At 44.2% G+C, this 15,812-nt stretch overlaps 1 protein-coding gene across 6 annotated transcripts; it reads right to left on the bottom strand.

The window, feature by feature from the left end:
- Positions 1-13,557: 13,557 nt before the first annotated feature.
- On the bottom strand, positions 13,558-15,558 carry Arl4a (ARF like GTPase 4A). Of its 6 annotated transcripts, none has more exons than XM_085697724.2 (2): positions 15,428-15,558; positions 13,558-14,569 (listed from the first exon to the last, which is right to left on the bottom strand). In XM_085697724.2, the coding sequence occupies exon 2, from the start codon at positions 14,472-14,474 to the stop codon at positions 13,872-13,874; it is 603 nt and encodes a 200-aa protein (XP_085553850.1). In that variant the 5' UTR covers positions 14,475-14,569; positions 15,428-15,558; the 3' UTR covers positions 13,558-13,871. The 6 variants fall into 6 exon arrangements, with proteins under 6 accessions (XP_085553850.1, XP_085553851.1, XP_048271623.1 ...); XM_085697725.2 differs by having other exon boundaries at positions 13,558-14,566; positions 15,428-15,554; XM_048415666.2 differs by lacking the exon at positions 15,428-15,558 and adding an exon at positions 14,981-15,108.
- Positions 15,559-15,812: the final 254 nt, after the last annotated feature.

The raw sequence follows: 15,812 nt of genomic DNA, 5'->3' as shown, positions 1-15,812 counted from the left end.
TCTTTCTGTGTAGCTCAGGCTGGCCTGGAAATCACTATGCTGTCCCAGCTGGCCTGGGCTTCGCAGTCCTCTTACCTCGGCTGTCTGGCCACTGGGTTCACAGGTGTGTACTACCACCATGTCCAACTCACGCATTTTCACTTAAAAGTACATTTATATCAGATATTTCCTTGCATAAAGAAATAACAAATACCCATGAGGCTTCTTGACTTTTGCGTTTCAAAAATTCAAGTGGATGGATTGGCTTACCAACAACCCATAACCTTACTTCTACTATGCAGTATTTATGCCAGTAAAGTTTAGCAATTATTAACATAATTTCAGTAGGTAGGTTTGTGCAATTACTGGGTTTCAAAATCAAAGTCTGTTCCTGGCAGTTAATGTGTTCTGCTAAGAGACAGACACAGAAGGCACCCCACTAGCAGTAAAAATATACGGGGAGTTTAGAAGGAAGATACCAACGCTGTCCTCTGTGGGATCAGAGCTTCCCTGGATGGCCCCAAACATTTTAAAGAACAATGATTCAATGGTCTGCCCAACCATTAGAGAACCCATTAGTGAATAAACCTGAGGACAAAGGTCTCCTAGACCGTGTTACAAGACATGCCTCTGTGGTTTCGGTGGCTTGTTAATTACCTCTTACACAAGAGTCATGAGCAGAAGAGGCGTGGCCATTACCGTCGTAGACTTGCTGTCACTGCTGTCTGGGATACCTTCAGTACATGTTTAACAAATGTCTCCTTTAGCCATAGCGTTGCCAGGGTTTAAAGCGCAACCCTCACCAGCCCTAATGCGGGTACCCCTTACTGCCTATTTCCTGAGACCCTTAAAACAAGCTTAGTATAATCAGCCAGATATTATGTTTGATGAAATGACTGAAAATTTCACCACTTCATGCCTTGTTAGGAGAATCCGGAAGGTAAGTCTCAGAGGACTGTCTTCCTCAGCATCTTAGAAAAGTTGTTCAGCGACTCTCACTACTCACACGGCTGTTATCTATGAACTGGAATTATGAGTGAAACCAAAGGGGAGAAGATAAAAGCTCTAAAACCTGTGAACGGGGGCCTTGGCTCGCATAGGGTCTTTCCAGTGTTAAAGTGGTAGTGGATATACATCTCGGTCCACAGTTCTGAGAGGTAATTGTACTGACTTAAAAAGTCAAGGGGCTGGCAGGGCAGGGTTTCTGAATAGCAAACTCTTTAGCAGACTTGAAACCTACAGGTCCCCAAGGTGCAAACAGCTTTCTATGTGGCTGCTCGAACGCTCGAGTTTCTGTGACCCCTATAAGTCATGAGGAAACTGTCATATCCAAGATAGAAACACAACAGGCCCATCGTGCAGACTCTGCTCTGAGCTGCAGCTACCTTTCAATAGGCCTAAGAGACTTGTCAAGAGGAGACCCAGTATCATCCACATCTCTTATTCAGCATCCAAAGTGAGCAACAGTGGTACTTGGTTTGAGGGCTATCTTTAAAAATATAAACTGAACAAATAGTGGAGAGTAGGAGGTGCTTTAATATTTGAAGACTCACTTTAGTGATGAAGAAAAGCAGCTTACATAGATTCTGTTACATCACTATTGCCTTCTTTGCAGTCTCAAATAATATGTTTATTAAATTTGTTTTCTTTGAAAACTGAACACCTGAAGTTTTGACAGTCACGGTGAAGAAAACATAATGGCTTCCAGAGCTAGAATCTCAAACCCAGGTGATGCAGAGAAGCAGCCAGGGTGAGCTCATCAGCGTAGATTTATTTAGTCCTGCTTGCGCCATGCAATATGGGATCAGTTTCTCCACGTGCCCTAACCTCCCGCTTAGAACCACAGGGCAATAACTACTAATTGAAGCGTGATAAACCCAGCCTACATTCCTCATCATTGAGACACCTGACGAGCAGGCTTTTAAGGACACTTGCAAAATGGAGAGTCCTTAAAAAGGGAAGGGGATGAAATCTCCCAATGCAACCTTGAAGTACATATAACTGACTTGACAAAAATTCTAGAATATTAGCATTACTTGGTAATATAAACAGTTTATAAATTCATTGAAAACGGACAACAAAACCTCACACTGGTTGCATTTCCTGTGCTTAGACACAGTTGACTCCAAGACTGTACCTGCTGACCTTGCCCAGCCTGGGCAGCATGAGTCCGACTGGAAGAAAAGATCCAGAAAGGCGGGATTTGGAAGCAGCAGCGGGAAGCCGATTTCACCAAGCCCACAGCTAAGCTCTTTGATCACAACGGGACATTGGTCATAGATGCATATGAACCTGAATTTCCAGGTTCCATGACAGCCATGCCATGAAAAAAAAAATTAATAGCCAATTCTAAAAGAATAAACAAAGTACACTTGGCTGAGCCTGGCATGGCAGTATACACCTTTCAGAGGTGAATGCAAGAGGACTGGGTCACCAGCTGTGCAAAGGTTAAATCCAGCCTGGGCTACATGGACCCGAATAAATAAATAAATGCTTGATTCTCAGAATCTTAGGGTTTTATAATATCTATACATCAACGCATCTGTAAAACTCTATAAATTCTAACTTGTGTTTTAAATATTATATTCCTTCCTTCCACGTTCTTCCTATTTTCTCTGCTCCTTCCCAGTTACTGAAAAGCAACATACAGGAGCAAATGGATGGGAAGGCAGTCAGTCCAGCAAGCCTGACAGACTATGAGTAGGGGAACTGAGCAGTTAGTATCCTAAACAATAGTGGCCATTGCCTCCCCTCTGTCAGGGAAGGAGGGCATTTTAACTAAGAGAGAGATTATAATAATCCATGATGAAAGAAAGTAGGAACCACAGGTCTGGATCTGTACTCGTGGCTATACATAAATATCTAAATATGTAAATATATAAATATAATGTATATGGTGATACACATACATGCATGTATAAAGAGGGCATGCATGTCAGAGATGTATGTGCACAACTCTCAGTTTCTCCCTGATAAATGCCTAGAAGCAGCTCCATGTCCATATAAACAAGAGTATCCAGCACCCAGCAACTGGTTTCTAATTGCTACTGTCCTCAAAGAAACAGCTACTCGGGTGTAGGGCAAGGAAGCAAACCTGGGCATCAGCTGTGCCAGGAACTGAGGAAGCGCTGAAAGAACGCTAGGGGCATGTCAAAGGGATATGGTAGCCAAGCTGAGCATGGTGCCTCATACCCACACTCTCAGCACTCAGGGTGCTGAGGCAGGAGGAAGGCAAGTGCCAGGCCAGCTGGGCTACATACAGAGACCTTGTCTCAACAAACAAAAACGCCTAGCACTCAGAAGGCCGATGCAGAAAGACACTCAAGGTTCCTCTCATGCACACAGTGAGTTCCAGACCAACCTGCAGTCTGAGCTTCATGAGAGCCTATCTCAAAAATAAAATAAAACCAAATCAATACATGCAGCATCTACCCTGAGAGTGCTCATTCCCACTGCTCAGATCTCAAATGGCATGATCACCGGAGCAAATCATGATAAACTGAATTAGCACTCATGAGGTAATACAAGATTTAAGGAAATCACAAGGACATAAACAAACAAATCTGCAATGACATAAAGAAATAAACAAATAAATCTGTAATGACATAAGTTACAAAAGTGGGAGTTTAATATTAAGCAAAATAAAAAGATTGAAGGCACTAAAAGTCAGACCTTTTCAAACCAATCCAATAATCAGGCAGTGAATGCTGAAGGCAGTGGACAACAGTAGACTTAGTAGGTAAAGGGTACTTCAGCCTCAAAATTTCTTCCTACAGAGTAATTCCTACCTACAAAAGAATATGCTTCTAAGAGGGGAGCTTCACAAACATAACCATCTCCAGCTCAAGTGTGCCACGATGCCTAGCCCCACCAACACTATCTCACTGAAATAACTAAACCAGGCATTGCCAGTAGGAGGAAACCAATGACCCCACATGCCATATGACGGGATGTAAGAAAAAAAGCATAATTGTGAAAATTTTGTCAAAGGGGGGATTGCCTGAATAGAATTATCAAGGAATAATAGTTCTCTTATGATATGTTAATGAATCTTGTCCACTAAAACACAATAGAAGATAAATCAAGGGGGAAAAAACCAGGCAAGAAATATTAGATAAACCCAAGTTCAGCTCAGGGACTATTTCTGCAACAACTGACCTTTAATCTTCATAAACGACAGAGCATGAAAGTCAAGGAGGGAAGCAGGGAGAAACTGTCCCAGAGGAAATGACAGCAGCTACTTCCCTGAGCCTGGGCTGCATCCCTGTGTCCTGAAGGGCATTGGTGAACCGACTGACCAGGAGGATGCAGGCTCTGGATGAAAGGTTGCAGATCTTTTTGTGTTATGTTTATAACTCTTATCCAAGTTTGAAATTGTCCCAAACTCGAAAGTGAGGAACGCATCTCAACCTGTGACTCTCCGTGACCGTGACTCCAAGTGAGCGATGTCCACACCAACAGCCCCATCCTGATGTGTTCTTTGGTGACTGTGACTCCTTGCAGGCAAATGTGCGTAGAAAAGTGGCGGATATGGAGAAGCAAGTTACTCATTGTGAAAACACAGCAAGGGCTGGCCTGCCAAATGCCTCCCCGGGGAATTACCTGTTGCTGTTATTATTGTCAAACGCTCATGCTGCGCCCATATTGTTACTCATAATTCTGCAAAAGTAATGGCTCCTTCGAGTTACCCTTCAGAAAAACCAAAGCTAACACTTACCCTAACACTATGCTGCAAAGATAAGGAAACCCCTCAGAGGTCAAATGTCACAAAGGAAAAAAAATAGACTCACATTCTTCTTCTTCATTTCAGGTAAGAGGAGGCACAAATCCAGGTGTTCACAAATTACTATTCCGTAGTTCGAAAGGAATGCCGATGGCATCCTGTTTGTGCGTGGCCAATTAAGTACTGTGCTACCTTTAAAACCGCAGGCCTTGCACACTTCAGCAAGGCTGTGCAGTCAAAGTGATGCCACTTGTTCCTGAGAAGATTGGTGTTGATGTGGACGATGCTCTAGCTCTCTGTCCCAGTTCTACGATAGCAGGGGTTAGAGGCGTCCAACGAAGACAGAACCTGAGAGTAACTGTGGTCAGCTTGCTGCTCTTCCCTTCACATCAGAACCCCCTGAACATTCACCTTTGCTACAAAGGAAACAAATCTAATGAACTTCTTCAAAATCTCTTTAGTTCCCTGAATGCTTCTTTATGCCGACATCTAAGCTTCCCTCTTCCAACACTGGGTTTGACATACGCATTTGCTCATTTCTACCCGCTATCCTTCCAACCACAGATGTCACATAAAGAAATGACAATACATACAGTATTGCACTGAGGGAGGGCCATCGCTCATGCACACTGCGAACGAGCTCTAAGAATGGCATCACTTGAAAGAATGGCAGGGACTTCAGGTATCTGTGCAAACCCGCGATGTCTATGGTACTCCAATAAAGTTTTCTGTAAAGTTAGCTGTAATGCATTGGGTCACACGAAGTGACATCTATGAAGCCTTGCAAAATTAACTGTCCACCGGTATTTTAGTATCCCATTCTGCAGACAGTTTGAGTATCCTATTCAAAGTAGCCGGTAAGTGGCAATCATAACTAAACAGCATTTTTAGCTAGCAGTCTGGCTGGAGAAACCAAGTCTTATTAATTAGCAACTTTCTGTCTCCCAAGAGGCCTTCTAAGTCATTGCCAATACTTGTATTGTCAACTTTTTCCAACTTAATTTAGCACCTCTCAAGCTACAATCTAGGGTCTCTAAATAATCACTCCAGCAGACATAAGGAATTCGGTGCAGAAGATTTATTAGGTATCTCAGAGAAGGCACTCTTGCGTACCGTGCACAAACCTCTCAACTCAATCATCAGCACCTGAAAAAAATCCTACTAAGTTCAAGTCATTAAAAAAAAAAAGGTGTATTTGAAACGGAACTTCATTAATTTAAGAAGACCATGGCTAACAGCAGATTCTGTGACCTATATTAATGAGTAAAATCAGGAATAACTTTAAAGCTTATTTATTATTTATTGTGGTACTGGATATTGATATGTACAATTCTGTAGATATCCTGTCACAAGAATACAAAGAAAAGATCACCCTACACACAAACAACCGCCAAAAACTAAAGACAAACACCACAAGCGACCAACAAATAAAAGACTAGCTGCTTCCACAAGAACAAAATTATTCAGTAGCTCCCTTGTCAGCAAGAGCAAGGGAAGCAAAACGACAACAGAATCACATGACTTAAAGCGCTAGCAGCCGGGGAGCCGGCTCAGCGGTCAAGGCTGCTTGCTCTTGGCAGTCATTCCCAGCCCACATCAGGTGGCTCACACCTACCTGTAACCCCAGCTCCCGGGGCTCTAACTTCCTCTTCTGCCTTCCACGGGGGCCTAGGTGTGAGTGGTATATACTCACACAGAAAGTAACACATACTCATAAAAAAACTAACAAAATAAACCTTTAAGTGCAGGTAAAAAAAAGTGCCAGGCATAACAGTTCACACCTATAATCCTGTAACCTCAGCATCTAGAGGGCAGAGGCGGAAGGTTCAACACAAATCGAAGGCCAGCTTAGTCTACACGGTAAGTCTGAGTTCAGCAAGGATTATACAGGAAGCTTATTACAGAAATACTCAGAGTACAAAAAGCCTGATAACTTTTGCAAACTATTATCAAATGGACAGACTTGCTGGCCCTGACTAATTTAGTAGCAACAGCCACTGTATTCTATTCCATGAATTTCTGTATAAATGTAAAACACAATTCTTCACACATACAAGCCCTGTCTTAAGAACTCCATAGAGAATATTTACAACATCATAGGCAAATCCACTAATTCATTAAAATGGTGGCAATCAGTAACTAACATTACAAAAAGAGAAACCACAGAAAAAACAAAGCACAAAGAAACGTGATTAATACACACCACTGCCAAGATGCATTCAGCAAGCTCTACAACAGGGCTTCTCAACCTTCCTAACGCTGCGACCCTTTAACACAGTGCCTCATGTCGTGCCCTCGGCCATAAAATTATTCCATTGCACAATTTAACTTTGCTACTGTTATGAATAGTGATGTAATAGCTGATATGCGACCCCCAAAGGGTTGAGGCCCACAGACTGAGATCCACTGCTTCAGAGGGTAGGAAACTACAGGGGGAAAGAACGGAGTGGGGGGATCCAAGATGAGTCTCAACAGAGCTCAGCATCTGGACCAAAACTAGAAGGATCCTGATTCTAAGACTGCAGTTTTTAAAAAATATTTGGTGAACATGTGCGCATGTGCACAAGTGCGTGTGTGTCCACACGAGACACCAAGTTTGTGGAGCACAAAGGAGAACCTGCTGGAGTTGGTTCTCTCCTTTCTTCATGTGGGTTCTGGGGACGACACTCAGGTAACCAGGCTTGGCTTCGGGCAGCTTGACAAGCTGAGCCATCTCACTGACTCATGATTTTAAAGTTTCAGAAAAGAAGTTTGTTGTTGGGGAAATCTAAACCCCAAGTAGGCAGCCAGGAGAGGAAAGCAGATTGGTCCTGAGCTACTCAAGCAAAATGAGAGCTATTTCGAGTGCTGGTAATTGCTTTCGTTTAGACGTGAAATAAAGACTTGGAAGCAGGGCAGTGGGAGGCGGGGATCTACTGGAAGAATTTAACTCACTTGGGGCATACTCCTAACAGAAATACTGGGACTCCAGCCCCTTGCCAACTTCCCAGTTACAGAGAGGTGAACAGACCTCCTCCACATGTTCCCAGCATGATCTACTCTGCCATCACAGGCCCAGAGCAAGAGAGACAGGGATCATGGACCAGAAGCTCTGAAACTGGGCCAGTACCAAACCTTTCCTCTTTTAAAGTCACCCTCGGTATCTGTCACAATGGGGAAAGCCGGCCAACAGTTATGCTAACTCCTGAGGAAGTTTGAAATCTGACATATGATTTTACTTATAAAGCCTTAACATAACTTCTTTTAAACGAGCGTCTCCACCTACCCATTTTAGAATGCTATGCACATCTTAAGATACTCAGCTAGCTTAAAAGCAAAGCTCCTTTTCTATGTATAGTTAAAAATTAATATATAGAATCTGACAACCAACAAAATAGTGTCTCTGTTGGTATTGATTCAAATTCACTCAAATTTTGCTGAATGTTTATTACAAAGCAACCACTGTATAGCCAGGATGGCAATTCACATCTGTAATCCTGGTACTCTGGAAGCTGAGGAAGGAGGAAACCCTGGGTTCAAAGCCATCCTAGGCTAACACAGTGAGTTCCAGCTCACTCTAAGCTGCAGAGTGAGACCTGTCTAAAAATAAATAAATAAATAAATAAAAGCAAAGCAATATAATTCTGTAAAAGCTCTTTCTAAAAGGTCTGACCTATAGAGGTTCATGCCTAGAACCCTAGTCTTCAGTAAGGTGAGGTAGGATTGTGAGTTCAAGACCACCCTGGGCGACATCTTGAATTCCAGCCCAGCCTAGGCAACTGAGTGAGAGAGACAGTATTCAAAACCAAACCAAAAGAAAAAGGTCTGAATTATATAATATTAAGTAATAGTTTTTGTATTACAGAGTTTCAATTTTCCTTCTAGTACTGGAGAGAGTATAAGGGCCTCAAGCCCGTTTTCTACCACAAAGCTATTTCCCCAGTCTTCTTCTTTTCCGTAACAAATGACTGGGTTTTATGTTAATGCAATGGTGAACTTTAATGAGTACCAGCATCACCTGGATGTTGTAAGCACAAAGATTGCTGGGCCCAACCCTAGAGTTTCACATTCCCGGGTCAGTAGACGAGGCTGAGGTTTTGTGCTTCCCCGGGTTCCTAACTGATAATGCTTCTAGTCCATCACCGTCGCATCTCACTCCAGCCGTAGTCACTGAGAAGCAGTGATGCAGCAGGACGTTCACATCTGCAGTGGGGATGGGACAATCCCCGGGGTAACTGTTTCAGCAATGCTTTAAAGATGACTTTTTATTATTTTTAATTATGTGTGAGGGCAGATGCATAAGAGTTCAGGTACCCCAGGAGGTCACAGGCGTCAGCCCCCTGGAGTGGGAATTACAGGCAGCAGCAAGTGCTGGGAACTGAACTCTGGTCCTCTATGAGAGTAATGTGAGCGTGTAACCAATAAACCATCTCTCCAGCCTTTCAGCAACGCTTTAATTCTCCCTCGTTATAAAACTGGGGTAACCATTTGGCTTACTTAGGCTAATATTTGGGATTTTTTACCCAATTTACTTATAAAACCATCTTACCCCTTATGGGTAATATCTACAGAAACGAAAGACTAAAAAAACACATGATCAGAAGAGCAGGGGAGACAGCTCAGTGGTAGAGCTGGGGAGACAGCTCAGTGGTAGAATACTTGTCTAGCACTCAAGGCTCTGGGCTCAGCCTCCAGTATGGGGTGGGGTGGGGTGGGGGTAGAGAAGACCCCCCCAAATTGAAAGTAATTTGAAAGCAACAAGCATTTTTGAAGATCCACACTTTGGTTTTGGATTTTTAATTTCTGTGGAGTAGTATTTTATCACAAACTAGAAAATAACCAAACCTTTAACTTTTGTTTCTTGGGGGAACATTAAAACTTTTATTGTACCCAAATGCTACAGAAACGAAAGAAAATGACCTAGATTTCAAGGAGCTGAGAACGTTTCGACTTTCTGAGCTCTACCACGCTGCCATTGTGTGCCACAGCACACTGGTCCTGAGGAAAAACACGCTGTGAGCTTTGTCATCCTTACTCCAAAAATGTCTATTTTCAAATACATGTGCAAGAAAACACGCCAGCCACTAATGTACTCAGTGCTTACTATGAGTGAGTCCTCTGGCTTCTAGTGTGTTTAATCCGCTTACTCAATAAAACAAAGCCCAACAGTGGACACGACCTTGACTTACAAATGAAGAGACTAGGAGACCCCTATTAAACTGGCCAAGTCTCATGAGCAGGTTCCATTATGAAACACGGGCTTGAGTGACCATTAACACACCACACTGCCTCTCAACACATTCCTACTCAGTAAGAATCGTTTATACATAATATTTCCCTCAACATTCTCAAGCTAAGTGAGTCTCCACGTTACCAGAACATTTACAAGGTTCAGTGGATTTCTCAAAGGTTTACATGGAGAATTGAAATGTCATGACTGGGACTCCAACTTTGAACCTCATGTTTTTAGCTAGTACAATTATTCTTCCCCAAATCTAACCCGAAGCATGATTAATAAAAACTCAGAAACAAATATTGGGGTTCAACCTAAAGACCCCAAAAGCAAAGCCGGCAGTCACTGGTTCTTGCTTCGACCTTAGTCCTAAAGGCGATTCTGCCTCCAGGAACCTCAGAAAGAGACTGTCTGAGAGCTGTCTCCTCCCGTTTTATAATCCTCTCTAGGGCTGGGATTAAAGTCGTGCATAGTATGGCTTCTATGGAAAGGTACATGTCGCTGTGGCTGCAGGGATTAAAATTACATGTCGCTGTGGCTGCAGGTATTAAAGGTACATGTCGCTGTGGCTACAGGGATTATAGGTGTGTTTAACTACTGTAAGATTTATCAGTGGGACTGTTTGACTCTCAGCTCTTTAGGCAGGTTTTACTAAAATACAATAGAAATGCCACCACACTAACCTTTCAGTTGATACTCCTGTATTTTGAATTTGCAAAGAACTGGAATATTCTTTGGCTGTGGTCTATTGGGAATATCCTTGATCTTTAATACTTTAATATTAATTTATGATATTTTTGGTATCCTTTATTTGCTCATATAAAAGCCTTGAAAAGAACCTGAGGATTCTAGATCAATACTATCCATTTCTAGGATGTTTTGCAATAATTGAAACTTTAAAATCTCAGTACAAGTTTGGTAGTACATGCTTATCATCCCCGTGCCCAGGAGGTTGAGGATCTTGGCTGCACAGTGCAACCTTATTGCAGAAAATCAGCAATAAAAAAACAAAACAAAATAAAAAAAAAAAACTGAACTTGAAATGATAGTCTAACCCGAGATTCCAAGTTGCATTAATTTATTATAAGAAACATTTTTGGATCTTTGTTACTGCTAAAATCATTATTTATATGATGAAACTGTTACATTAAATAGAACACTGAAATATTATACCAGATTTCTCTCAAGGTCATTATGAACAATAAAATTCTTCTCAACAAACCAATCCTGTCATGGCTTCATTTTCATTTGCCGTGCTGGGAATCGAACCCAGAGCCTTGCACCTGGTAGGCCACAGCCTCCCATCCCACATAATCCTAACTCCTACTCCTTCTTCAGCCGCCTTCCACCCGGCCATGGCTCCATCAGTTTCCGCATATATATCCTAACACTGCGCTGGGATTTACCTCATTTTATGATTACTAATGAATTCATCCAGGCTAACACATAACATTTATAATCCACTATAGCATAACTTTGGATATCCGAGTCTTTAAATATCAAAAGATATTTTAAAACTTTTTGTTCTACGGTAATTTGAACTTAGAATGTTTAATCCCACCAACAGTTTACATTAAACCAACTCATTTCACAGAGTTAATTGTTTCAGAACTATGCTTTACGTGCTAGTGATGTAGCTCAGTGACAGAATGAATGCTTGCTTCACAGACGGGTAGGCAGGGTTTGATCCCTGACACTTCAAAGAGACAAAGAGACCTTTGGAACAGGGTTCCTTATCTTAAAATCAAAAACCTAGATACAGAAGCAATGCCTAAACTCGGATTTAGAGATTCATTAGCTTATGTGATTAATAGCCCTAACAGGTGATAGAGAATTTGAATTTAACAAACTGTAAATTTTTAATTGAAATGGCTTATATAAATATAGTTTTATGCAATGCCCATTTTGCTGTTCTCTAAATATGGACTTGCTGATCCACTTCTTAGCTACAAAACAAGGGTAAAGAGCTAGTTAACACAAGCTACTTTTTGGGGGGGTTGATACAGGGTCTTTCTACCTAGCCCTGGCTGTCCTGGCACTCACTCTGCAAACCAGAGATCCGCCTGCCTCTGCCTCCCAAGTGCTGGGATTAAAGGCGTGCGTCACCATGCCTGGCCCCAACTACTTTGAACAGCAAGAACAGAGAAGGGAAGGTGGTGAAAACCTAAACTTATTTAGAATTGAGGAAAACAAGCTTCCTTATCCCAGCATGAACTTGGGGGTTCGGGAGAGGATAGTGACAATTCAGCACAAGAGGGAAAAACCTCTCAGAAAACAGCCTCTTGAAAATCACCAGAGAAAACCCAAACTGTTATAAACTCAATAGCCCAGCTGATAAAAGTCCTTCTTACACAGCTAATTGAAAGCTGCAGCAGTAGAAATACATTAAACTGAGAACCAGACTGTTCTAGTGCCTCAAGCTGCTTCCCACAGCTCTGTAAGCAAACATGCTAGGCGGCACCACTAGTGCGGGTACATCTGACAGGACAGCTCCACTTGGAGTTACTTCATTTTGTAACAAGAGTCGAGGTTCCAAAAATCCAGTTGTATCACTGGAAAAAGAAATTAAAAGCTCAAAACCAAAGTGAGTCCTGCTATCGAAGCGCACCTCCTTTGGAGAATGCAGCTGCTGGCTTCAGACCCAGGACATATGCTGATTCGCTAATATATGATTACTGAAAATCAGACTCTTCCTGGAGATAAGAATTCAAGTTCTTGCCTCCTCCTAATTTCATTTTGCTTTTATTACAGTAGGAGCAGTTAATTGTCGTGAGATGGCTTTGCCACTCTCCCCTTCATTCCCTAGGATCTGAATTCCTAGCTGCAGTACCATAACACTGCTTCCTACAATCAGAGCTAGAGAGCTCTGGAAATCCTTTTCAGCTGATGAATAAAAACATTAAAGCTCAGAACACATATCGAAATTTGTATCTTACAAATTCATCCCAAAGCACATCAGAAGACTAGAAAGCTTCCATCCCTCCCCAAGGCTACAAAAATATATGAAAAAAAGCTCTGTTTCCAGCCAGCAAAGAGTAATAAAACACACATCTTTTCACTAGGTTTTAGAGACTCTGTATTGCAGTAGTTTCCTCGGACTGAATCCCCACTTTCTCCCTAACTCCATCCACAAACTCAAGCATATGCATTTAGTCAACATGCTCATATTTTCTACACTAGACGACAGAGTCGTTTGTAGGTTCACGTGACAGTTCTAGCAATGAACTATTTTACAATAGCTCTAAGGACCAAAAGCTGTTGTTTTAAATCTGTGTAGACAGATTCATAGTTATTTCTAAAGACTACACACCCAAACATGCTCGTCAGGAAAACTAATCCATGCACTGGAATATACCCCAAATATTTTTTATGAACTATAGACTAACTCAATTCAACATTGTCATGAATTAAAGAGATAGCATTAAAATTGATTCCAGAAAAACGCTAAAAAATTATCTAGCCAAAACTTCAAAAGAAAATCCTTCTTCTTATCCCAGTGTATTCAATTTACCTGTGTGTATGTGTGTGTACACAATAATCTACACTAAATTTCCATTCATTCGCATTTTGTGTTTACAAAGCCTTTTTTGCAGTTTCTTGGCAAAGGCTTCCCCCAAAAGATACAAGCACAAACCACTAGGCATACACTCTTCAAAGTTTTATTTCACTAACTTCAGGTCAAATATTTCCACAAAATTGTTTTCTGGCCAATTACCAGCCTTTTTTGACTTTCCAAAATGGTAGTACCAAAAGATCTGGGGTCAGGGAGAAGAGACCACTTTAAGAAGCACTGCATTTACTCATCTTCCCCAAGGCAACAAAGTTGGGTATCTGTTCAACCAAACAAAGCTTTAACAGCATCCGCGAGGGCAGACAGGCAAACCAGGCTGTACACTCTTCAACTCGTCAGAATCAGCCCTAGGAAACCATTCCACACCCACACGAAGGGCAGGCCTCTCATCTCTTCTTTTTCTGTTGCCGCAACATTTTTCTTCTTTTAATTATCATATCGTGTAGTTTCTCAAGTCCTTCCTTTAGTCCGTCTCCTATGATTGCACAGGTGGGCTGCAGGTGCCAAGGGGTCGAGGAGCTCAGTTCCCCCATTGCTAACAATTTCTCAATTTCTGAGAGAGACAGTGAGTTCCTCAGGTCTTGCTTGTTAGCGACTATAAGCACAGGGACCCCCTGATTTTCTGATATCCTAGTTATTTTATGAAGTTCCGTTTTGGCTTCTTCCATTCGCTCCACATCGACAGAGTCCACCACGAACACGATGCCGTCTGTGCATCGGGTATATGATTTCCACAGTGGCCTTAACTTCTCTTGACCACCTACGTCCCAGAAGTGAAAAGTGACTGTCTTGGAATTGCCCAAAGTTACCTTAATTTTCTCCGTGTTAAATCCTTTGGTAGGTACGGTATTTACAAACTCATTGAACTGCAGCCTGTACAAAACTGTCGTCTTCCCAGCGCAGTCCAAACCCAGAATAACAATATGAAAAGACTGAAAGGAGGGCAGGCTGGACAGGATGGAAGTCTGGTCTGACAGTCCATTCCCCATTTTCAGCTGCGCGAATGGCGTCCCAAACCGAACCGAACGCGTTCCTCTTAGTCCGTTTACAATCTCTCCTCCTGGGTGATCGAGCTACGAGACTGCTGGGGAGGAAACGAGCGTGTTATTACTGTGAACGCATTAAAACGGGTTCTCTCTAAAAATAAACGCCACGAGGAGCTCAATAAAACTTGCTGTATGTAAACACACCAGATGAGATAGGAAATGTACGAAGTCCAAAACAAACAGTGAATAACGATCACCCAAAGGCTCCTACGTCCCCCTACATAGAGTAGCGTGGACAGTAACGTGTACTCTTCTCTATCCTCCACGATCCCCGAACCTCAGAAGCTCACCCTTAAAGACAACGCAGCCACCCAGCATCTGGCGCCCGTCACCTTACCCACCCCAGTGCCTCTGCCGAGCACAGCACTGAAAAGGGCAACCCGACCCGGGAAATCTAAGCTGGCATGTGTCACCGCGTACCTGGAGATCCCCGAGACCAACGCTCTCACCTCCCGGGCTGGAGTAGGGATCCCAACGGGGAACCATTGGCGGCCGTGCGTCTGCCGAGACCTCCGCGCAGCTTTGCCGGCCGCCGCGGCGCAGGGAAGCCCAGACACGGCCTGTGGCCACGCCCACCCCACCCAGGCCCCGCGATCCTATTGGTCAGCGCGCCGGGGCGGCCACGCCACGCCCGCCCCCGGCGCCCTCATTGGCGAGGGTGCCCGCCGCTCCCAGGGCCGCCGAGCCGGGCTCGCCCTCGGCCCTCCAGCACCACCTGTTGCCGGGAGTGGGAAACGAGCGGGGCCCGGGGCCGCAGGCTCGACCGCTCGCCCCGTGCACCTGCAGTGTTCCCGGGGACCGCAGCCGCCAGGCGCGCCCGGGCCCGCCCCTCGGTATCCCCCCACCACCGCCCCGACCCCCGGCTGTTCCCAGGGCGTGACCCCCGCGCCACTCACCAGGCTGACGGTCCCCCGTCGTCCCGCCTCCGCGGCACTCAGCCGCCGGGGAGTGTCCGTCCCCCGGGCAGCGGCGAGGCCTGACGGCGGCCGGGCCGACGCCGCGCGCCAGCCCAGCTAACGGTGCTCGCCCAGCCTCGCCACCGGCCGCGGCTCCGCCCCTCGCGCTGCGCCTGCCCGCGGTGGTGGTGGTGGTTGGGGGGGTGAGGAGAGGGTCGCGCGCGTGCGTGCCAGCCGCGTCTCCTAGCAACGCCCAAACAAGGTCACGTTCCAGCCCTCCCGGCGCCTGACAGCGGGCGGAGCCGCTTCTCGATCTTTCTGCCGCCGCGGGCTGGGTGCGAGCGGGCGTCGCCGCTCCTGCTCCTCCTCCTCCTGTCACCCCACG

Source organism: Myodes glareolus, chromosome 11 (genome assembly GCF_982192425.1).
Source record: "Myodes glareolus chromosome 11, mMyoGla1.1, whole genome shotgun sequence".
NCBI lineage: Eukaryota > Metazoa > Chordata > Mammalia > Rodentia > Cricetidae > Myodes > Myodes glareolus.
The sequence above is the reverse complement of the archived record's forward strand: the minus strand, read 5'-3'. Positions and strand labels throughout refer to the sequence as shown.

Coding starts and splice junctions, on each gene's coding strand:
- Arl4a (XM_085697724.2), bottom strand. CDS start 14,474: ATGGGGAATGGACTGTCAGACCAGACTTCCATCCTGTCCAGCCTGCCC.